Source organism: Arachis ipaensis, chromosome B03 (genome assembly GCF_000816755.2).
Source record: "Arachis ipaensis cultivar K30076 chromosome B03, Araip1.1, whole genome shotgun sequence".
In the NCBI taxonomy this organism is placed as follows: Eukaryota; Viridiplantae; Streptophyta; class Magnoliopsida; order Fabales; family Fabaceae; genus Arachis; species Arachis ipaensis.
In genome coordinates this window covers 71,879,441-71,905,065 of record NC_029787.2, presented here as the reverse complement: position 1 = coordinate 71,905,065, position 25,625 = coordinate 71,879,441, and the positions used below count along the sequence as shown (strand labels likewise).

The following is a 25,625-nucleotide window of genomic DNA, read 5'->3' as shown; positions in this document are numbered from 1 at the left end:
TCCTACTCAGAATACCACAGACAAGGTTTAGACCTTCCGGATTCTCAAGAATGGCCGCCAATGGATTCTAGCTTATACCACGAGGATTCTGATGCTGACTTTGAACGCCGGTTTGGGCCATCAAATCTTGGGCAAAGTATGGACTATTATATATTGCTGGAAAGCCCTGGATGTCTACTTTCCAACGCAATTGAGAGCGCACCAATTGGGCTTCTGTAGCTCCAGAAAATCCACTTTGAGTGGAGGGAGGTTAGAATCCAACAGCATCTGCAGTCCTTTTCAGCCTCTGAATCAGATTTTTGCTCAGGTCCCTCAATTTCAGCCAGAAAATACTTGAAATCATAGAAAAATACACAAACTCATAGTAAAGTCCAAAAAAGTGAAGTTTAAATAAAAACTAATAAAAATATAATAAAAACTAACTAAAACATGCTAAAAACATACTAAAAACAATGCCAAAAAGCGTATAAATTATTCGCTCATCAATGGTACTTCCGTATTATTTTATGGAACTATTATCTACAACTAGCACTTGACTATATGGTCTTTCTTATTTAATTCATTTGTTTGGTTTAATTTGTTGAAATTGAAACATAACAAAACGGGTACCATACTTTGTACTTTTTCTTTCAATACTTTGTATGCAATTTTTCTTGTTTTGTTTAGATGGATGCATGTGGTAGAAAATGTTGTGTGATCATAACAAACCGCAATTGCTTTTCACTTGGAACCAATATGAGTAGTTTGGTTTATGAGCCTAGTTGTCCCCTGTGAAGTTTCAAGTCATTTGGTTCAATAGATAAAATTGTATGATTTTTGAAATAAGCTTTTTGTGCAAAAATTATGTAAAAATTAATAAATTTGTACATTCTTGTTTTAATTGTAGTATGAAGTTAAAAACCCTAGTAATTCACCATAAACTTATAGTTATATGATAATTTTTATATGAATTTACTAAGTGATTGCACTTTCTAGGCTTTTTATTGTGGCACCCTATTGTAGTAGCAACTTGTGAAATTCCTATAAAGTTTTATATTAACCTGATTGAGTTGGAACCAAATCTGGTGTAAGAATGTGATCCATAGAGCATTCACACTAGAGTTTGGAACATAAGAAGCACTCTATGAATTTTTAAAAATTTTGAGAAGTAGGGTTGTATTTTGAAACATTATTGATTTGATTTGAATTTAAGCTAGTGTTTTTTGGTTGGTGAACTTTTTAGGTGTTTGGCACTTGTGTGGTACTTATTAGAAGTTTCTCCATGAGAAAGGAGCTCGATGGATATGATGGAGTTTGTAGTTCTTTGTTCATACATGATGGAACTTGTATGAACATGATGGTGTGTGGCACTTATTACATTTTGGAGATTTATAATTCCTTGTATTTCTTGTCCTATGTATCTACATTAGGGTTCTTCAATGTGTCTTGTTAGTTTGTACTTTAAAGTTTATATGTTGAAGATTTATAAAACAATCTTAGTTAAATAAAAGATATTTGAACTATTTATGTTATTATATATTATATAAATGTTGACTTGCTGAGTAAATTAGTTTATATATTAATTAATTTAAAAAATATAATTTGGCAAATTATGTGTATAATTTGTATTTAAAAATTATTACAAAATAAATAGTGTTTTGTAACTAAAGAAAAAAAATGTTACAAAATCAAGTTATATTTTGTAACAAAATTTTATGATAGGAAAAAATATATTGTCACCAAAAATATTTTGAAGATCAAAATTTGTTATCACTTTTGTAACAACTTTTGGTTTTTTGTATCAGAAAAAATTGTTACAAAATATTACTTTGAATTGTAACAGTTTCATTTTTTGTTACGAAAACTTTTTGTAACGGGACATACTGCAACGGCCCCTTTTTTTGTTACAAAATCCTTTTGTTTCAAAATATCGATTTTTTGTAACAATATTTTTTGTTACAAATATTGCTTTTTCTTGTAGTGCGCCTTTACACAGTTCGATTTATAATATATGAGAATAATTTATTTAAACTATTACTTGAATGAAGTATGGTTGTTTGAGAGTGATTAGGATCTACCATATATGAGTAGTTTATTTTTTAAAATTTGTGTTGACATTAATTTATCTCTTAGAACTTGATACAAGAGTTGTTTCGTATATTTGTTTATTTAATCCAAGATTTGAGTGTGTTTTCTTTTAATAAATACTTATTATTATTATTATTATTATTATTATTATTATTATTATTATTATTATTATTATTATTATTATTATTATTAGTATTTAAGTACTTATATAAAAAAATGAAAGCCCGTTGAAGAAATAAATGTAATATTAGTGTTGGTGATAATATGTTGGCAATTGCAAAGAGAGTTGAGTGAGATTCAACTATACATAGCATACTCAATCTCGGAATGTATTGAACTTTTCATTGGAAACCCCTCTCTCACATGAATATGATTACCACTTTGAAAACTTGGGAATAAATCATGCATTATTGAAATCTTTTGCTCATTCAGCATCATTCACTACAAGAAACATCGTTAAAATCGACGGCCAAATCGACGGCTAAGCCGTCGATAATATTAAATTTCGACAGCAAAATGGACGGCGATGATGGTCGCTATTAAGCTTGTCGATTTTTTAAAATTCTAATAAAATCGACGGCTTGCCTTGCCGTCGATAATAATGTAATAAAATCGACAACGTTTTTGTCTATAATATGAGTTTGAAAACTCTACATTCTTAATAAAATCGACAAAGTTGCCGTCGATATTATTATATAAAATCGACGCCAGTTCTGTCGATATTTGATTCAATTAAATCGACAATAATTTCGTCTATAATATGCTTAATAAAATCGACAACAGTTTCGTCTATAATATGCTTAATAAAATCGACAACACTGCCGTCGATATTTGATTCAATAAATTCGACACAATTGCCATCAATTTATTAATTTAGATACCGACCAAGAATTTGTCTATATTTTGTTTTTTTGTCTATTTTAAATTTAAAAAGCGACAACTTTTCTATCGATTTTAATAGTTATATATTTTAATTATTTTTTTTATTTGAAAAATAGTAAACAATTAATACAAATAAACTTTTAAATATATAAATAAAATTTATACAGAATATTAGATAACAAGACAAATAAACTTTTAAATATAAAAATAAAATTTATACTATATTATTTTGCCAATATAACCTTTACTTGTTTCTAGTTCATACTTGTTATGTGTATATGTCAATCTATCTTTTGCCTTTATGAAAAGCTAATTAATAAAAAGAAGCTGTGACATACACTAATTAGGAATGAATGTACGACAGGAATTAATTAATTAATTAATTATACATGTTGAAGGAAAGAAGAAAGTAGTGACTAGTGAGCAAGCTATGCATGTAGTATATATAACTGAGGACTTAACTTTGTGCATAGTTTTGATGATTCAACACTTGTAATTAAGACTACACTAGTAGTAGTAGTACTAAGAACAAAATTGGAAACCTCAGTAGTGTCTCTGAAGCTACCTAATTAATCCAAAACATATAGAGATCTGCATTATCAAGAGGTAGTGAATGTGTCTACCCTTGTGATATTCAACCTCTTTACAGTGGAAACAAACATCCACACCAACATCAACATATAATATCAATTAGTTTCATTAAAGAAAGAAAGAAAGAAGAGAATTTAGATGATGATGATGACTTACTCCCAAGGAACATCCCCAACCATAACAAGATCTCCTTCTTCATCTTCATAAGTGAGGACATGGCATCTCTCACTAGGTTGAACTACAACTTCATCCATCTCTGTACCCCAGAGAATAGTGGTGTCGAGTTTCCTCCCTATTGGAATGCCTTCCATGTACACCTTCACAAACAGGCTTCCACCACATTCTTCATGAGTGCTGAGTGCAAGCCTCAGATTCAAGGAAGCAGTTGAAGAAATGTTAGAGGAAGAGGAACATAATAATAAGTGCTGAGTGCTAATATAATAATGCTAGCTTCTGAATGCTGCTGAAGTGCTTTTGTATAATCCTACTAAAACAGTGCATGTTAGTGTGTTAGACTTTGTGGTATCTTTTTCCTTGCTTCTTTTGCTTTCTAGATAGATTGTAACACACGAGTTTAGCACTCGAATGAACAAACACTTGTTATATACTCTAATTTCAGTGGCCTCTTGAGAAACATTGGCATTCTCTCCCCTAAGGCGCTATAAAGAATTTTCGCTCCCCGCCAAGTGACCAACCTTTGCCTGCAGAAGATTGTAAGTATCGGTGACATTTCGCAACTCCAATCATTTTAATAAAAAGTGAAGAATGATTAGTTGCTTGTTTGAATGATAGTAAACAACTAGGAACAACTAACCAGCCACCTAGGAGACTCAGGAATGAAGGGTAGACTCAGAACCTGTGCACTACAAGGAATGATTCCTGAGACAAAGATGAAAAAGATGTGAGCAGTTTCATCAACCCAGTTGTTTGATTTCATGTTTTATTAAAACAACACCAGAAAGAAGGTCATTTACCTATCAGAGCCAAAATCCTCCAATTCAAGAATGCTCCAATAAGATAAGTTAATGATACCCCACAACAAATCATAAGCTGTCAACATAATAATAAGGATTTGGAATAATGCAACGCATGAAATATGTAAAACATGATGCAAGTAAAAGGACATTTGAGAGAATATTTTATCACTTTACCTGATGAACCGTGGTGAATCCTCCTCGGAGATTCTTCGGTGTTACTTCTGCTACATAAACTGGAACCTGTTATGTTATATAAAAGGAAAAAAAATTATTTGTGTTTCTTTTGACTTTATCAGCTGAATGCAATTTGAAGTTTGAACTGAAATTATAAGAAAGTTTATGAATCTTAACATTACCACAAAAGATAGAAGGCCCATCCCACACCCTACCAACAATCTTTCAATGTAAAGCCACCAAGCAACCTTCAATCAAGCAGCAAGTGTTAAATACCAAGAATCTTAGCGCCGGTGTTAAATACCAACAATCTGCAATGTGGTTGCACAAAAGAATGAAATATATATGCACAACAGCACAAGATTGTTGCACAAAAACACAGGCTGTTTGAACTTTGAAGCTTATTATAGGTTTGTTTAATGTTATTTATAAAGCACCGAGAGAGAAACTATTACAACAGGCTCCCAATATAAACTGCTATTGTATATGCTTGTTATAAAGCAGAGGCCTAGATCATTAACAGAAATATGACTAAGATTTAACTCCTAACAAAATAAAGCAATGTATAGATCAATATCTCTGCCTTTTATTATTCAAGGATAAACTTCAATGAGTGACCTCATACCAAATATGGGTGTTATTTTATAGTGACTGAATCTAGCTTCCAAGAAGAGCTTCTTCCATTCTTTTTCTTCCCTCTCTATCAAATTGATGAGGGGAAATACATTACATTTATAGAAACAAGAACCATTAAAAGATTTCTTTAAGTAAGCAAGCACATCTACTCAATAGTAATGTCTTATAGTTTTCACTATAATTGACAAGACAGAAGTCACAACCATAGTTTCACTCTAATTGCTATTCAAAATGATTGATTAAATTCAGCACTCCAAATTGTAAAATGAAAACGGTGGCCACTCATTAAGATTATTAGCCAATATCCAATGAAAAATAACAAATGCAGAAAAATGAAAAAGAGAATCAAGCCACTTTAAAAGAGAATTGATGTTCTCTTCACGGATGCTATTGAGAGGTTGCTTTATTATATTATTTAGTATATATTTATAACAATAACTTAATGCGGCAAAATTTAATTATTATTATATGCATGCTTTTATATCAGATGGGATGTAAATACCATTAACAATCTTCCAGACTACATGATATTGTGCTTCCTAGCGCTTTATACCACTATCAATGAAATGGCTTTTGATATCTTCAAAGATCATGCAGTCAAGTGGCTTCCCTATCTCAAAAAAGCTGTATGTACTATACTTTTCCTAAGTTTAATCAAGTCTTATTAACTCTTAATTAGATTCCTAAATTAATGTTTTCACTATTATCTACACAATTATTATGAGGATTCATAAATTGATTGATATGTCTATACTTATGATATCAGTGGTGTGATTTGTGAAAATCGTTTCTGCAAGAAGCAAAATGGTCCAACAACAAAGTTGTACCAGGATTCAAGGAGTACTTAGAAAATGGTTCAGTCTCATGCTCAGGCGGGATTTTTCTTACTCACTCCTTCTTCTTACTCAATCAAGAAATAACAGAGCCAGCACTTCATTCGTTAACTAACTACAGTGGATGAGAATTGATGCATAGAAACAGATCACAAGTAACAAAACAATGCTCTTCAAAAGATTTTTTTTTCTTTTTAAAAAAAATTCATAATGCACTTATGATAAAAAGAAGTTTTTCTTAAATTATTTATTTAAGACAAACAGCAAGCCAAATCATAACAAAAGCAAAATCCAAATCAGAACAAAAGTAAAATCCCTAACCAAAAATCAGTACAGAAGGAGAGTATGAAATAAGTACCACAATCATTTCAATTAAGCAGAGAAAGAATATTAGCAGAGAAATAATATATTAAGAATTCATGAAGCAGCAACTCATGACCAGAATAAACATGACCAGAATTTCTAGATTTAGAAAACAGGATATTACAATTAGGTCATAGTTTACACCTGAAATAGGGGATTTCCAAATGAAACTGAAGTTGGCTTTGAAAAGAGTTCAGTAACAGTCAGAAAATGATACCTGGTTCTTGTGAGCTCGATTGAGAGAGCACGGAGAAGGACTAAAGTAGGAAGAGTAACGGCGGCAATAGAGAGAAGGAGCGACGGCGGCACGGCAGCAACGGAGCGATAGTGGCGGCGCGAGCAAGAGGAGCGACAGTGGCGGTGCGAGCAAACTGAGTGATGGTGGCGCAACCGTGAAGTGGTCTGAAATTGTGTTTCTGAATGCAGAAAAGAAATGGAATGCAGAAAAGAAAAGAGAAGAAAAGAAAATGATAAAAATTTTTTTTCTGAACTCGGGGCGGGAAGTGGGCGCGGACTCGTGTTTTTAGCAATAAAAATCGACGGTATGTATGTCGATTTTATTTTGAAAAAAAATCAACGTTCTTAGCGTCTATTTTATACATTCAATTCACATCATTTATTTGATTTTAAAAAAAAATCTGGAACGTTCAAATTTATCGACAAAAATGTTGTCGATATTTTAAATATAAAAATAGACGCTATGTCTGTCGATTTTAATATAAAAGTATTTTCATCCCTCGCTTCGTATTTTGAGAAACAATGACGTTTAAATTTATCGACAGAAATGTTGTCGATATTTTAAATATAAAATAGACGCTATGTCTGTCGATTTTAATATAAAAGTATTTTCACTTAACATTACCACAAAAGATAGAAGGCCCATCCCACACCCTACCAACAATCTTCCAATGTAAAGCCACCAAGCAACCTTCAATCAAGCAGCAAGTGTTAAATACCAAGAATCTTAGCGCCGGTGTTAAATACCAACAATCTGCAATGTGGTTGCACAAAAGAATGAAATATATATGCACAACAGCACAAGATTGTTGCACAAAAACACAGGCTGTTTGAACTTTGAAGCTTATTATAGGTTTGTTTAATGTTATTTATAAAGCACCGAGAGAGAAACTATTACAACAGGCTCCCAATATAAACTGCTATTGTATATGCTTGTTATAAAGCAGAGGCCTAGATCATTAACAGAAATATGACTAAGATTTAACTCCTAACAAAATAAAGCAATGTATAGATCAATATCGCTGCCTTTTATTATTCAAGGATAAACTTCAATGAGTGACCTCATACCAAATATGGTGTTATTTTATAGTGACTGAATCTGGCTTCCAAGAAGAGCTTCTTCCATTCTTTTTCTTCCCTCTCTATCAAATTGATGAGGGGAAATACATTACATTTATAGAAACAAGAACCATTAAAAGATTTCTTTAAGTAAGCAAGCACATCTACTCAATAGTAATGTCTTATAGTTTTCACTATAATTGACAAGACAGAAGTCACAACCATAGTTTCACTCTAATTGCTATTCAAAATGATTGATTAAATTCAGCACTCCAAGTTGTAAAATGAAAATGGTGGCCACTCATTAAGATTATTAGCCAAAATCCAATGAAAAATAACAAATGCAGAAAAATGAAAAAGAGAATCAAGCCACTTTAAAAGAGAATTGATGTTCTCTTCACGGATGCTATTGAGAGGTTGCTTTATTATATTATTTAGTATATATTTATAACAATAACTTAATGCGGCAAAATTTAATTATTATTATATGCATGCTTTTATATCAGATGGGATGTAAATACCATTAACAATCTTCCAGACTACATGATATTGTGCTTCCTAGTGCTTTATACCACTATCAATGAAATGGCTTTTGATATCTTCAAAGATCATGCAGTCAAGTGGCTTCCCTATCTCAAAAAAGCTGTATGTACTATACTTTTCCTAAGTTTAATCAAGTCTTATTAACTCTTAATTAGATTCCTAAATTAATGTTTTCACTATTATCTACACAATTATTATGAGGATTCATAAATTGATTGATATGTCTATACTTATGATATCAGTGGTGTGATTTGTGCAAATCGTTTCTGCAAGAAGCAAAATGGTCCAACAACAAAGTTGTACCAGGATTCAAGGAGTACTTAGAAAATGGTTCAGTCTCATGCTCAGGCGGGTTTTTCTTACTCACTCCTTCTTCTTACTCAATCAAGAAATAACAGAGCCAGCACTTTATTTGTTAACTAACTACAGTGGATGAGAATTGATGCATAGAAACAGATCACAAGTAACAAAACAATGCTCTTCAAAAGATTTTTTTTCTTTTAAAAAAAATTCATAATGCACTTATGATGAAAAGAAGTTTTTCTTAAATTATTTATTTAAGACAAACAGCAAGTCAAATCAGAACAAAAGCAAAATCCAAATCAAAACAAAAGTAAAATCCCTAACCAAAAATCAGTACAGAAGGAGAGTATGAAATAAGTACCACAATCATTTCAATTAAGCAGAGAAATAATATATTAAGAATTCATGAAGCAGCAAATTATGACCAGAATAAACATGACCAGAATTTCTAGATTTAGAAAACAGGATATTACAATTAGGTCATAGTTTACACCTGAAATAGGGGATTTCCAAATGAAACTGAAGTTGGCTTTGAAAAGAGTTCAGTAACAGTCAGAAAATGATACCTGGTTTTTGTGAGTTCGATTGAGAGAGAGCGGAGAAGGACCAAAGTAGGAGGAGCTACGACGGCAACAGAGAGAAGAAGCGACTGTGTGGCACGGCAGCAACGGAGCGACAGGCAGCGCCAGCAAGAGGAGCGACAGTGGCGGCGCGAGCAAACTGAGTGATGGTGGTGCAACCGTGAAGTGGTCTGAAATTGTGTTTCTGAATGCAGAAAAGAAGTGGAATGCAGAAAAGAAAAGAGAGGAAAATAAAATGATAAAATTTTGTTTCTGAACTTGGAGCGGGAAGTGGGCGCGGGCTCGTGCTTTTAGCAATAAAAATCGACAGTATGTATGTCGATTTTATTTTGAAAAAAATTAACGTATTTAGCGTCTATTTTTTATATTCAATCCATACCATTTATTTGATTTTAAAAAAAAAATCTGGAACGTTCAAATTTATCGACAAAAATGTTGTCGATATTTTAAATATAAAAATAGACGCTATGTCTGTCGATTTTAATATAAAAGTATTTTCATCTCCCGTTTCGTATTTTAAGAAACAATCTGGAACGTTTAAATTTATCGACAGAAATGTTGTCAATATTTTAAATATAAAAAAAGACGCTATGTCTGTCGATTTTAATATAAAAGTATTTTCAACCCCGCTTCGTCTACAATATGACGATAATTAAAAGAGATTTAATGCATCATCAAAAAATCGACGACTAGACTGTCAATTTTATTATTTTATTTTTAATTATTATTTTTTTAAATATCGACGGCAAGCCGTCGAAAAATATCGACGGGAGAGATAGTCGTCGATTTTTTACGTCGATAAATACGCTTTTTCTTGTAGTGTCAAGAGTCTCCAATTACTCAATTTTTTAATAAATCTAAAAGTTAAAATTAAAGCAACAATTATTTTAGAATAGGAGGAATATATTCAATGATCAGAAATAAGAACTTTTTTTAATCAATCTCTTCGTTTACCAAAATACATGTAGAAAATTTAATCAATCACAAGTAGTCTCCTTATAAATTAGAATAAATAAAGAAAACAAAATAGAACAAAGAGGGAGTAATACGTTACTGCTTGCTGGTCTCCCTCCTCTCTTTTGTTACTTTTATAAATTAGAATAAATAAAGAAAACAAAAGAAAACAAAAAGAGTTAGACACGTAACTCCCTCCTCTCTTTTGTTACTTTTATAAATTAGAATAAATAAAGAAAACAAAAAGAGTTAGACACGTTATTGCTTGCTGGTCTCCCTCCTCTCTTTTGTTACTTTCATTCATTCCTTCATTCAAAGAAAAACAAAAAGGGAAAACCTTAGCTAGCCTCCACCGCCGCCGAATGGAGTGACCGATTGCCGCCGTCCGTGGCTGTCCGAGGAGTCTCTCTTTGTACTGTCGGTGTTTTCCAAGTCAAATCTCCTATTCGATGTCTTCTTCCTCACTCGGCGCCCATCCTCCGTCGGATTCTTCCTGCTCGCGGTCGTCTTGTCGCCGTCGTCTCGGCGTCATTGTCTCGAAGGTCAGTGGCTTTGGTGTGCACCTGTTCTTCGATTGTTGAAATCGTTGAACGATTATTTGATTTTTGGGTTCTGGTTCTGTTGTACTGCTACTGCTTTGTGTTTTTGTAAAATTTGTAGATGATTATTTGATTATTCATCTCAGGTTGTGTGCTTTGTGTTTTGTGTTTTAGATTACACAGAAAAAAAAACCAATTACTTGAAACACTTGCACACAAACATGCCCAGTCTTAACAACAGCTTCCCAATGGATCTTTCATTGGGTCTTTCCCCTGTTCTCAGAACTTTGGTTGTAATCATGGTAAGTCTCTAAACTAATTCATTAATATATGTAATTTAAAACCCTAATCCCAAATTGCATGCGACCCATATATAATTAATTTTATCATACAGTTGATCCTATTTTTAATACGTCTTTTCACGTAATTTTTTTATTTTGTCTAAATCTTATATATATTTTTTTATTTGTCTTATGTTGCAATATTTTTTTGGAGTCAATAAAAATCAATGCCTCAAATTTTAAATTATAGAAAATATGATACTATGTTATAAAATTAATTTTTCTAATAATTTAAGCTCATAAAAAAGGCATATGATTGGGATAAAACTATCTTAAATTTGCTACGTATGATGCCTAGTTTAGAAAACAACAATAAAATTATAGATTTTTCTGATACATATATTAAGGGTATTATTATACACGTGTGTGTGTGTGTGTATATATATATATATATATATATATATATTTTAATCACAGGAAGACATGGATTCAGCTCTTATTTTCGTATCTTTTTTTACTCGGTATATTTTGAATTAAGAGTATTTATGATATAGAATAAGAGCTGTATTTTCAATTCAAATCTTTTTTCTTTTTTTAAATTATCAAGATAGATTTTTTCTTCTTTTGGATTATGGAAAAAATGTGATTTTTGATGCAGTCTAATTTTAAAATGATTTACCTAAAAAATATACCTCTTCTTAGTTGCTATAAAAATCTAGGAAGTATGGTCTTATACTGTTATCATACATACTTGTTACAATTTACGTTGCTCTTTTTTTTTCTCTAGAAAAAAAATGGATAGACAATATGATTTGTTAGAGATGATTGCACCGTCAAAAGAGAGCTGGAAGATTCATATCAGAGTAATCAGACTCTGGTCTTTACCAAAATTCAAAGACTCCAAATCCAATAGCTCCATTGAAATGGTGTTGATGGATGAGCAGGTACTTCTAATTTATTCATCCAACAATTGCTTCTCTGTTTTCATACACATAGTCCAACATTTGTATGATCCTTACTCTCATAATTATTACAATTTCAATCTCAACAATTTTATGCTTTTCTTGGGACCATCGGTTAATATTTTTTAAAAATAGAAAAAGATCGTATGTAATTTAATGTAATGATAAATTGGTATATTTTTTTCTGATATGAGTTTTATTTTTTTAACTTTAAATAACAAATTAGACCATCAAATTTGAGTAATAATAAAATTTGTAGACAAATCTAATTAAAAATTACATTTCATAATGCACAAATCGAAAGATTCAATTTGTGTTAAAATAACTTTTTTTTATCTTAAAACAAATTAGAAGATTTAAACTGCACATGTAAAATTTTTTTAATACCAAAATATAAATCTAAATCTAAGAGTAAGATTTGTATTAAAAAAAAATTTGACCCTGAAATTTGTATGTTTAAAAAAAATTAAAAGTCATAAATTCGACCTTCAAATTAAATTTGTGGTCTCACATACAAAGAAACACACCAAATTTTAACATCGTTGTTAAACATCACTGAAAGGGTAACACCAAAATTAAAAGGTGTATTTTAGTCCTCTAAAAATTTTAAACACCAAATCAATTTACAAACTTTTATTTTACTACACAAATTAAAGTGAAGATTGTAATTATATAAAGAGATGAATATGAAAATTTTAAATTTTTTAAAAGCTGTTATGTTTTTTATTAAATAACGACAGAGATTAATTTGTCTAACTATTATCAAAATTTGACATTAAGATTGATATGTTTAATAACATAAAAATTTAAAACTAATTTAATAATTAAAATTTATTAAAAATTAAATTCTCTAATTAAAAATATTTTAGAGACATATTTAGGAATTAACCTATATTTATCACCCTCTTTTGAGTTTGACCATTTGAGATTTTAAAGGGTTTAAGAATACGTTGATGGAGAGGGAAAAAATATGTATATATACAACAATAACAAAAACAATAAAAAAGTTAAGGCGAAAAAAAGATTATACACAAAAAAAAATTGGAGAAGAATATTATTATAAGGTTTTTTCAATTTTTATTTTCTATGAAGTTAAGTGTTTAATTAGTATGCAGTTATCATGTAAAATATTTTTAGTTTGTACGTTCAAATAGTTTGTACTATTATTTAGGTTAAATTCTACAATATTTTAGTATTTTTTATTAGCTATTTTTTTTAAATATTTTAACTTACACTATAAGTCAAATAGATATTAATATTCACACACATCATCTAAAAAAGAAAATATTTTAATTTATATGCAAATATATAATTAGTTCTAAGAATTTTTAATGTTCAATTATCTAATTTATCTTTATTCGTATTTTTCTTTTTATTGTCTTATAAAATCTAAAAGATTATATGTTACTCCCTGATTCTAAATAAGTGAATATTTTACAGTTTTATTTGACTGAGAATAAGTATTTACTTAAAAAATTTGGATAGTTTTAATTAAATTTTTATTAGAAATCCAACTAAATGAAAAAAAATTGAAAGGGTAGTTATAAGTATAAAATGAATTAATAACAAATTAGCCAAAATACTTTTTAATAATCTTTTTTGATAAGAAAGAAATAGAGAAAAGTTTGTAGAAATGTTTAAAGAATTTAGTGGGTAGAATTTTAGCGGATCGATCATTTAGTATTAGTACTATTGAATAGGTTAGGAGATCAATCTGAAATCAGCCAAAAGATTTCAAAGTCTAAGAATTGGGGGAAATTTTTTTCTTTTCTTTTTCAAAAAGGAAATAAATATGTTAAAAAATGAGAAAGAAGGGTCATGATTATTTACAAATTACATAATTAATTTGCGGAAATGGATAAAGAATTAGTGGATGAATATGCCGAATTTGTGCTAGCACGCATATGTATAGAAAAGAACAAAATATATGTGAAAAATATAAAACTAACTCTTCCTTTAAAAAAAATGTACACCAGGAAAAAAAATCAAAAAGTTTGACTGTCAGACATGGGAAATTATAAGGGAAAAGAGAAACAAGGGCTCCAAGGAGTGAGGGGTATTTGGCCAGTAAAGAGGGGGATTTGGGGGATTTTTAGCCAAATTCTCATAAATAGTTATATAAAATTATAAATTTTGTTATACATGATTGAGAGAAAAATAATAAAGGCATTACTAACGCATATGCATGATTGTCATTAATCTTAACCCTCTTCTACATAACACTTAATGTTCATGCATGATTGTCATTGCACATTTTTCCTTTTTAATATCTATGGTTAAAAAAACAATAAAAAACAATTAAAGTATTAAATATTTGAATCCATTATATGTATATTCTTCCTTTTGGGTGAATATAAATCCGTTATTAATGCTTGATACTTAATATTTTAGATTTAAATCATATTTTTAATTTATTCGGTTATAACTATTGAACGAAATATTTTATATAAATTTTGTTTGTTTATTTAGTTGGACCTTATTTGTAGGGTGTGTAGAAAGTGAATAATTGAATTTTTTGCTTTGTGAAAAAATAGGGAACAACTATGCATGCTTCTGTAGGTGAGGATCTAATATCTGTGTTTCAATCATTGATATCAGAAGGAACTATGTATGTTTTTACATACTTTGGAGTTAGCAATGACTGTCGGTTGTATCGCATAACATCGCATCAATTTCGGTTGTTTTTTCAAGATAGAACTACTGTCTTACCCTCTTTCTGTGATGCAATACCGTTATATGGTATTAAGTTGGTCCCTTTTAGGGAAATTATGGGATACTCTTCTCATCATCCTTTTTTGGTTGGTAAGTGTATAATTTATGGCATGTACACAAGTTGATTTTTATTTTGTAATTATGATAAAATATCACTAAAACGTGTGATTTGTGCACATTTTTCTATTTGATATTTATTTAAGACGTTGCTGGAGTTATGACCGGTATAGAGAGTGAGAGAAAATATGTGAACGATGGCAAACTTATTAACATGATAGTCATTCATATTGAGAATGACGGGTGCGTTTTTTCCAACAACCCTTACTCACCACTTAATATGTTTATATAATTAATTTTTTTATTTTCTAAATAATTCTCATTTTCTCTACAGTTTAAAGCTTAATATTGTTGTTCTTGGAGAGATGGTGGACCGGATCAAGGATTTTCTGGCATCGGGCGATCAACAACTGCCAATAGTTGTTTTTCAATTTGCAAGAGTAAAAAATGCTGGGGTATGTGAGAATTTGATTACTATCAAATGATTATATCTTATTGTAACTATTTCTACTAATTATTGAGATGCAAAAGGAGTTAACACTCTCTTTCAGTGATAAGAAATTAATAGTTTGTGTGTAAATTGCTGAAATGAGATAAAAGACTAATAGTGATAAGAATTTTATGTTAACACTCTCTTTCAAGTAATAAGATTTTTTTAAATATCGTTGGAAATTCTCTTTTTTGTTTTTTCTTTCTAAAATATAATTGGTTGAAGTGATACAAACTATTAGTATATAAAATTGGATAAACGAGGTATCACCAGTTTTTTATTTCTTTTTTGATTGTAAATCAACATATAATTTTAAACTATATTTTAGTTATTATATAATACTTTTTTCTTATTTTATAGTTGCATTAAATATTTTTTTATATGTCATTGCTGAAATAAAAAATTTTAATAATTAATTAGATTTGCAGTAGATTATAATTGTTTTTTTAAATCTAAGGATACTTTTGGTTACTTTCCATTCGATAATTCTTCTGTCATGTATAATTGTACAACTCATTTAAGCAATGATTGTTATATATAGGAACCAATATTGTGCAGAACATTATGTATGGTAATAGACTCTTGATAAATCCGGATATTCCTGAGGCTTTGATGCTTCGAAAAAGGTATTGTACCAATATTGTGAATTATTTATGGTTGTGCATATTGACTGTATTTTTGTGGCGTTGTGATTGATAAGTAGCGTGTACTATAGAGAGATCTCGCAGTACCTATCTGTGATTTCTGGCAAACCGGCATATCTTGATGAAGATAAGGTTTTATATTCCACTGGGAGGAAGACAATAAATGAGTTACGTGCGGTTGCGGATGTGAGTGCTTTATAGAAAACTACTTTTTTCGTTTGGTTCATTTTTTTTTAACTTTCAAACTGTTCCTATGTAGGTTGGATTCTATGTTGTTCGGGCCACTGTTCTTGATGTTGAACCCGTTCCAAGTTGGTGGTATAAATCATGTCTTTGCAGCGTGAAGGTAGAAGCTAATGCGGATGAATACTTCTGCGACGGCTGTAATAGGGACGTGAATAATGTGGTTGACAGGTATGACTCTAATTAGACTTATTTGTGCAATCTTTTCATAAAAAAGCAATATAGTTAACTAATTGATTATGTTGATTTTTAAATGATTTAGCAATATCTGGCTTAATACCAATAATTATTAAAAACAAAAGCTGCTTTGGCTGATGGAAATATGGTCTAGCCACAAAAAATGGCAAACAAAGATAGAGTGCACAGAAAAAATTTATATACCTACAACAATTTTATACCAAAGTCTCCTTTGCTAGGCTAAAATCTAGAAAACTGATAAATCTAAAAATAATTGTGTTTGAGCATCTAAATTATGTTGAATATAATTTTTATGATTTTGTTGTAACTAAAGGGTGATAGGCCATGTGTTAGTTGATGTTTTTTAATAATAAAAAAAACAGGTATAAGTTGAATTTGTTGATTTTTTATGGTACTGCTACAACAAATTTTGTTGTGTTCGATAAGGAGGTCGTAGCTCTATTCGGACAAACCTGTACTGAGATGGTGAAAGAGTTGAATGTATGTGAAACCAAATTCGTTGATCACGTTATGATTGTCAATAAGAGATGTTTGTTTATTTAACACGATAAAAATGTAAAATTTTTGGTGTAGGAAAAAGGGAAAGCAAGCAAAGATCCTATTGGTTTTAATGAGTTTTTCCTTGATAAGGAGTTTTTATTCAAGGTCGAAGTAGAAACTACTGGATGGTGCGATTCTTATGATGTATCGGTGATACGTTCTGATTCTACAAGTTTACCGAGGTGGAGAGACAATCAAGGCCCGGTAAAATCTGATGTACCCCTGCTGGTCCTGTTAACCCTGTTCATGTATGATTTTTTTCTTTATTTTTTATTGATTTTAGACTATGTATATTAAGGCTTACTTTGCCAAATATGAGGTGTTATTTATTTATTTTTTCATTGTTTTTCTATATAGCCTCGAGGTGAAGATGGATGTTCTGTTTGTGATGAGTCACCTGATCCAATCGTAAAAAATCTGTCTGTTACTAAAAAACCTGTTGTCAGGGTATTCATTTGGTCTTCACTTATATGGCCTCTTTCATATTTCATATTTTATTTTTGGGTTAAAATCTTGATTATACTTTTTTGTTTTGTTTTGTTTGAAGCGCCTGTTGGATGAGTTTAACATGTCTGGTGCTCCTTCCATTAAAAAATAGCTGCTGTGAAACATGAAGTTTTTCATGTAATGGAGATAAAAGAGCATGTTTTGAAGGTTTGGTGGAGTCTTAGCTATAGCTATTGTTTATTGAGAGAATAGATACTATTCAATTTTTAAAGTATTTTGAATTTTAAATTGAACAATTGTTGTTTTATTTTATTTAATTATCTATATTTTTTTGGACATGCTAATGACACTAGAAGTACTTTCTTCTTATCAGCGTATTAAACATATATATAAATATATTATTTTATACGTTATTTATTTTTTATTAAAATTGATGGAAGGCTTTAGAATAGAGCTTTTTTGACTAATGCAATATGAATGAGAATAATTACTATTATTTTTTATTATTAAATGAAAGTAATTACTAAATGAGAGTGATGGTTAGGGTGTTGGTGTTGTATGATGCTGTGACTCACTAAAGTAGGTTATATTATATTTATGATTCCGTAAATAGAAACTTTTAATTTCGTTCAAAAAAGAAAACTATTGATTTAAAATAAAATAATATCTTTGATTCTTTCCAACAAATTATAACATATACACATTAAAATTTTAGCCCAGCCCAAAATACAATAACTCTATATAAGAACTCTACAATTACACATAATCTATCATATTCAATATTTGATTATTAGATATTTTTGAAGGTGTTACTGTTGCACATTGCATCACATCTTTATGTAAGTTTTATTTATTTTTTTCATTTCAAATAAATTTTTTAAGTGTTGATTAGTCTTCTATTGATTAGTGTTTTCATTTTATTTTATTGAACTTCTTTACAGTTTTATTTTTTTTACTATTCACATGTTATAAACTTATTAGCTTAGTAATTGAAGATAAATAATATTTGTATAATTGTTAAATATCTGAGAAAAATAAGACTATTATATACTCTCTAAAAGTGTTGTTACTACACAATACACTATATTTTATGTAAGTTTCATATGTTTTATGTAAGTTTCATTTTCTTTTATCAAATATGTTAAAGTTTGTTAATTTGGATACTAATTTTTATTATTCACTTAATGTAATTATCCAAAAAAATTACTTTATTATTTATAAAATAAATTTAAAAATTACATGTCACGGAGAACGATTATTAATTTGTGAATTAAAAGTCACTGTTAATATATTTTTACATATTTAAAAATTATGTTTTTTACTTTTTAAGTAAAAATTGATACCTCATAAATTAATCAATAAATAATCAGTATTGTAAGTTAATGGATATTTAAAATTTAACTTCAAGATAAGTATTCAAATTTGAAAATTTGTATTCGTAGCTCATTGTTGTGGGAGAATTACATTGTAGATAAGTGAGTTAACAACGATAATGTATCCCATTCCAATCATACAATCCAAGGTTGCAAGGTTAAGACGAAAGATAATTTTGGCAAGAAAACGAAAAAGACTTGATGATAATGAGTCTGCTTTCTTTTGTGCTTCTGGTAAGTGTTCTTCTAAAACTTTTTTAATTTCTATTTTTTATGGGAAATACAGTTTAAACTATCATCATGAAAGAGAATGTTAGCGAAGTAGTTTGTACTATACATAATTTTTTAAATCTTTTAGTTTAGTGATTTAAAAACTATAAATAACTATTCATATTTAATAAGCTATAAATTACATAAAAAACTATGCAATCTTCAAATCTTCATGTACTATTTAGGTTAATTAATTATTTAATATTATTTAAGATATACTCTATCATAATTTAAAATAATATACTATTTAATCTAAATTAATACATAAAACTTCATACTAATTGAAAAAATAGAAAATTTGATGCTTTTGTGTAGATCTATTTGATGGTTTTGTGTATATCTATTTAACTCGATTTAAATAAATTGAAATTTTAAAATTATATTTAAATTTAGTGTTTTATTTATTATTTAAATTGAATTGTATTTATTTTTAAGTCATGACTTGATATATTTTAAATAATTTGATATAGATACTCATTGATTTAGTTTAATAATTTAAAAAATAATTCAATAAAACTAAACCAATACAAAAAAATTTGAATCTGCGAAAGTATACTACTAAAATTATATAAAATCAAATACGACATTAGTTAATTGAATAATTATTATTTGTGTTTCATTTATTTTTCTTGACTTAACAATGTTGAAGAACAACAATAATACAAATTTTGACGTACATAAAAATGTGCATCATATTACTACAAGTCAAAGAACATTGTGTCGAGAAACTGGTACCTCATCTAATATTCTCAGTTTACAATCTAGTGAGGATAAAGGTGACATTTTTCTCACTGTAATTGACTCATATTTATCTAAATTTAATTTATATCGGTTTAATGACGAAAATTTTATATATATATTTCTCATTACTCATTCATAGGGAAGCAACTATCTATGTATGGTGTACACTGTGCCTTGCATGAAATTTTTGGACAGAAAAATACTCCTCATAATTATGTAAGACCTTCTACATCAGAGGTAAGATCTAAATCTTTAACTCTACAGACGGATCCCTCATTGACAAGAACTCCACTGTCCGTGTTAACAAATAGTACGTATAATTAATGAAAGCCAAATGATTCATACACCAATATTTAGCAAAAAGTATACTTCATCGGAGACCATTTATATAACATAGATTTATTACAATTCTAGCATACTCCAGTGTACAAGGATCTGCCAATAATCTAACTGAAGTCGTTCCGCAAAATTAGCTTCCATCACACTCCGGTTCTCACAGATCGTGCCTAACAGAAAGGTAATTTAGAAAAGATGATCATCATTATTATATTTTTTTTCCTATAGTTTCTATGGTTTAATTGAATAAAATTGAACTTTTTTGTAAAGAAGTTCTACTATAATTGGGATGCAAAAAGGACAATCTTCCTCTGTTGTTGCTTCGGTGGCTATTAATTTGGCACAACTTTATGAAGATGTAAATTTATCGACTGTTAAGACGCACCCACCAAGCGCTGACACACACAGTGGCCAACATGTTGACCCTTTTGTTGATGATGAAGGTAATTTCTCATTATATCAAGAATTTAAGTTTGTAGTTTGCATGAGATATGAATTATTAGTAATACATCAAAATGATTATGTTTGTATTTTTATAATTTTTTTACTGTAGTTTTGAATGGTTATGATGATTCAATGTTGGATGTGGATATGGAAGATAATTTTATACCATCCTCTGAAACCTTAGACGGTATGTAAAATTTTTATCTGTATGTTTATTTGCATCTTTGTGTACATCATGGACTAAATTGTATCGGTATGACAACTGAGTAGCTAAAGAGAGTTCATTCGGCAGGTGTCTGGGATATAGGAAATCCTATTTATCAATGTCAACACTGTAAAGCATGGATGTGGTCTGGAGAAAGGCTTGCTATAAATCCAAACAGTCGCCCCAACCAAAGTTTTCATTATGTTGTATGGAAGGAAAGATCGAGCTTCCTCTACTTTCTGTGCCTTCTGATGAGCTCATTCAGCTTCATATTGGAGGAGATCAAAGAAGTATTCATTTCCTAAAAAATATAAGGACATTTAATTCAATGTTTTGTTTTACATCAATGGCTGGAAAAATTGACCGTGGGGTGAACAATAGGACTGCTCCTCCCATTTTTAAGCTTGGGGGTCAAAACTACCATAGCATTGGTAGCTTACTTCCTCCTGATAGTTTGCGACCAACATTTGCCTAGCTATATATCTATGACACAGAAAATGAGATTAATAATCGAATAGGCACACTTCGGTAATTTTCATGCAACCAGTCAAACTTTTTAGTTATTTCTTATCTGTGAGAGAAAATAACATAAATTTTATTGTTTTTTTTTTTTTCGTAGTTCCAATGAAGCTATAAATGAGCGGGATAGGAAAATTGTGGCAATATTAAGAAACATGCTAGACAAATATAATAGTTTGGCAAAGAGTTTTCGCTATGCAAGAGATAGATACCAACAGAAAAATTGCACAAACATAAAACTTAAGTTGATTAGTAAAAGGACTACAGATGGCAGGACATACAACTTGCCATCTGCATCTGAAGTGGCTGCATTGATTATTGGTGATGTCGAACAACTTAGCAAAGATATGGATATTATTATAGAGAGTCAATCTAGAAAGCTCCAGCGGATTGATATTTTTCATCCATCTTATTTAGCCTTGCAATATCCATTGTTGTTTCCGTATGGGGAGGATGGATTTCGTTTGGGTATTGCAACATCAGATTCTATCTCTGCTAGACCTACAAAGATAAACAAAATAATCACTTTGCGACAATTCTTTGCTTTTCGATTACAGAAAAGGATGGGTGAATCTCCGTTAATTCTGAGATCAAAGAGATTATTCCAACAGTTTCTGGTAGATGCCTACACAATGATGGAATCAGAGAGGTTAAAATTCTTTAGGTGTAAACAACCACAGTTGAGGGTTGATAAATACAAATGTCTGCATGAAAGTCTTGTAAACGGGGATGTAGATGCTGCAAGGCTTGGCAAAAGAATCATTTTTCCTAGTACTTTTACCGGTGGACCTAGGTATATGATGAATAATTGTAAAGATGCATTTGTAATTTGCAGATATGCAGGATATCCTAGCTATTTTATCACCATGACCTGTAACCCTGAATGGGATGAGATAAAAAGAGAAGTGACTTCCATTGGATTGAAGGCAAAAGACCGTCCTGATATATTGTGTCGACTTTTCAAGATCAAGCTTGATGGTTTGATCGATGACCTCAAAGAGGGAAAAATCTTTGGCAAAATTTTGGGATGTAAGTCTATGTTTATGCAACGCTTTATTAAAATCTTATGTTGTTTGTAATGCTTTGCTCATTTGTCTTTTTCAATTTTCAGACGTTTGCACTGTAGAGTTTCAAAAGAGAGGGCTTCCGCATGCACATATCCTTTTATTCATGAGTAACGAGTTCAAACCACAAACACCAGATAACATAGATAAACATATAACAGCTGAGATTCCTGATGAAAATGAAAGGCCAAAACTACATGGAGCTGTTCAAAATTACATGGTACATGGTCCATGTGGTCCGTACAACAAGAATTCACCTTGCATGAAGAATGGATCCTGTTCAAAGTTCTATCCTAAAGAGTTTAGACAGCGAACACTCATTGATGAGGCCGAATTTCCCAAATATAGGCGTACTGATAATGGTCGAATAGTGAAGAAAAGGGAATGTGTACTAGACAATAAGTTCATTGTTCCGTATAATCCAGAATTGTTGCTCAAGTTTGGGTGCCACATAAATGTGGAATACACATGCCAAACAAGTTCTATTAAGTATCTGTTTAAATATGTACACAAGGGTAATGACCGCGTAACAGCTACTCTATACAATGCTGGTGATCCGTCAGAAGCCACACAAGCTGTTGACGAAATTAGGAATTACTACGATTGTAGGTATATTTCAGCATGTGAGGCAGTCTGGCGTCTATTTGGATACGAAATCCAAGAGAAAGAACCATTTGTGATTAGACTTCCATTCCATTTGGAGGATGAGCAACCTGTGGTCTATGGTGAAACTTCTAATGTGAATGATATCGTCGAAAGAGCAATATCTCATAAGTCCATGTTTTTGGGATGGATGGCGGTGAACATGTCATATCCCTATGCTCGAAGTCTGACTTATGCTGAGTTTCCAACCAAGTTTGTTTGGAAGGATGATTCTTCAAAGTGGTTTCCTCGAAAGAAAGGATTCGCAATTGGAAGGTTGACTCATGTACCTGCAGGTAATGATGAGTTTATATTCAATTTTGATCTTACTTATTTAATGATGTAAATTTAAAATCTTAACAGCCTATACCCCACGTTCATTTTATTCGATTTATCTACACTAGAAAATAAATGTTCAACTAACTTTCAACAATTATAATCTGTAGATTATACAATTTTTTATTTTTTTATATTTTTTAGAAAAATTATTCTTATGCGGATGTGAAGCTACATAATAATTAAAATAGCGTAGCTTAATCCATTTACCAACTTAAAAGTGGGATTTTAACCAAGTTTTTTGCAGCAAATACCGAAGAATATTACCAACGACTTCTCTTGAATACTCAAAGAGGATGTATGAGTTTTTGAGATATAAGAACAGTAGGAGGAACAATTTATGCTACGTATAGAGATGCATGCTTCACCCTTGGACTCTTGCAAGATGACAAAGAATTCATTGATGCAATTAAGGAAGCAAGCTCATGGGCCTCAGGATCATATGTTAGGAGGTTATTTGTCATTCTATTAACATCCGACAATATCTCAAGACCAGAACATGTCTGGGATAGATGTTGGCATGAACTCTCATATGATATTTTGTATCGACAAAGAGCCGTGATGAACATGAGCGGTGAGTTTCTATTAATTACAATGATAAAAGTTCTTCCTTATTGATCATTTTTAGTTTGATTGAATTTTTACAGTATCGTATAATATGCAGAGTTAACAATGTCAGATGATGAGATTAAGCAGTTTTGCTTAATGGATATAGACAAGATCTTACATTCCTATGGTAAAACCTTGAAAGACTATCCTCCTATGCCTTTAGCAACTGAAATTGATAATTCTTTGTTAACCGAAAGGGTTATAAGGGAAGAGCTAAACTTTAATAGGGATGATTTAAAGAAAAATGCCTCAGACATATTAGCCATCGCAACACTTGAGCAGAGATATGCATTCGATAAAATTGTTACAGCTGTGTATTGTGATGAAGGGGGTTTTTTCTTTGTGTATGGTCATGGAGGTACTGGAAAAACATTTCTCTGGAACCTTATGTCTGCTGAGATTCGCTCAAGGAGTGATATAGTGTTAAACGTTGCTTCGAGTGGTATTGCATCTTTACTTCTTTCCAATGGAAGAACGGCACACTCAAGGTTCAAAATACCGCTGAATATAACTGAGGATTCTGTATGTAACATCAAACCTGGTTCCCCTCAAGCAATGTTGCTGTTGAAAGCCAGACTTATAATTTGGGATGAGGCTCTAATGGTTAGTAGGTACTGCTATGAAGCACTTGATAAATGCTTGGGTGATATCATGAGGTGTTCTCCAACATATAGAAAAGATTTGCCCTTTGGAGGAAAAGTGGTTGTACTAGGTGGAGACTTTAGACAAATTCTTCCTGTCATTCCACGAGGATCGAGACAAGATATCGTTCATTCAACCGTGAATTCGTCTTACCTTTGGAAGTTTTGTCAGGTGCTCAAACTAACAAAAAAATATGAGACTCTCTGTAGGGACGACTGCTTCAGATCAAGATGAGACAGAGCAATTTGGTGAGTGGTTATTGAAAGTTGGTGATGGTCTAATAGGTGACAATATAGATGGTGAATCTGAGATATGTCTTCCAGGAGATATTGTTATTCCTTCTTCGGACCATGCATTTGATGAGTTAGTTCATTTTTCTTATCCAAATATTTTGGAAAACATATCCTCAAAGGATTTTTTCAAAGCAAGAACTATACTAGCTCCCACACTAGACACTATTGAAGAGGTCAACAATCATCTGATGGCTATCATTCCTGGAGTAGAAAAATTATATCTTAGTTCGGATTCCATTTGTATGGATGAAGGGAATATGGAGAGTCAACTAGATCTCTATGGTCCTGAATTACTGAATAGCATAAATTGCTCTGGTTTGCCTCCACATAAATTAATACTCAAGGTTGGTGTTCCGGTGATGTTACTGAGGAATATTGACCAATCCAGTGGTCTTTGTAATGGTACAAGGCTACAAGTTAGGAAGCTTAGAAATCATGTCATAGAATGTGAAGTCTTAACGGGTAAAAATGTTGGTCATATTGCTTTGATTCCAAGAATGAATATGGTACCAACAAATAAAACCGTCCCAGTTAGATTCCAACGAAGACAATTTCCCATAATAGTATCGTTTGCCATGACAATTAATAAGTCTCAGGGGCAAACTTTATCTCATGTTGGATTGTACTTGCCCAGACCAGTTTTTACACATGGCCAACTATATGTGGCACTTTCAAGAGTTAAGAGTAAGAGAGGTTTAAAAGTTTTACTTATGAATCACGTAGGAATGTCTACAAATTCAACCATCAATATTGTTTATAGAGAAGTCTTTGAAAAAATAGTATTCTAATGTAAATATTTTAATTTTATTTTAAATTCTGTATCAGTGTATAATTATTT

At 30.7% G+C, this 25,625-nt stretch overlaps 3 protein-coding genes and 2 long non-coding RNA genes across 8 annotated transcripts; 4 read left to right on the top strand and 1 right to left on the bottom strand.

Moving 5' to 3' along the window:
- LOC107633275 (solute carrier family 2, facilitated glucose transporter member 5-like) lies at positions 3,360-10,210 on the bottom strand. Its single transcript, XM_021117314.1, has 7 exons — positions 10,201-10,210; positions 9,232-9,533; positions 7,386-7,451; positions 4,692-4,757; positions 4,515-4,590; positions 4,355-4,419; positions 3,360-4,241 (listed from the first exon to the last, which is right to left on the bottom strand). The coding sequence occupies exons 1-7, from the start codon at positions 10,208-10,210 to the stop codon at positions 4,200-4,202; spliced, it is 627 nt and encodes a 208-aa protein (XP_020972973.1). The 3' UTR covers positions 3,360-4,199.
- On the top strand, positions 5,678-6,180 carry LOC110270193. The gene is made up of 3 exons (XR_002359421.1): positions 5,678-5,724; positions 5,815-5,953; positions 6,094-6,180. It is a non-coding gene; the product is annotated as an uncharacterized LOC110270193 (long non-coding RNA).
- Positions 10,470-17,647, top strand: LOC107633276. 4 transcript variants are annotated; one of them, XR_002359423.1, is made up of 10 exons: positions 10,470-10,742; positions 10,914-11,041; positions 11,808-11,964; positions 14,517-15,206; positions 15,783-15,867; positions 15,957-16,071; positions 16,145-16,806; positions 16,900-17,114; positions 17,224-17,313; positions 17,414-17,647. It is a non-coding gene; the product is annotated as an uncharacterized LOC107633276 (long non-coding RNA). The 4 variants fall into 4 exon arrangements; XR_002359424.1 differs by lacking the exon at positions 10,470-10,742 and having other exon boundaries at positions 10,760-11,041; positions 16,145-16,299; XR_002359422.1 differs by lacking the exon at positions 10,470-10,742 and having other exon boundaries at positions 10,760-11,041.
- LOC107633277 lies at positions 18,806-24,775 on the top strand. Its single transcript, XM_021117313.1, has 9 exons — positions 18,806-18,920; positions 20,333-20,476; positions 20,587-20,664; positions 21,177-21,210; positions 21,302-21,994; positions 22,037-22,230; positions 22,313-22,874; positions 23,025-23,203; positions 23,908-24,775. Exons 1-9 carry the CDS (start codon positions 18,806-18,808, stop codon positions 24,726-24,728), a joined length of 2,820 nt encoding a protein of 939 aa, XP_020972972.1. The 3' UTR covers positions 24,729-24,775.
- On the top strand, positions 24,976-25,575 carry LOC110269464 (ATP-dependent DNA helicase PIF1-like). The gene has a single exon (XM_021117312.1). It carries the CDS (start codon positions 24,976-24,978, stop codon positions 25,573-25,575), a length of 600 nt encoding a protein of 199 aa, XP_020972971.1.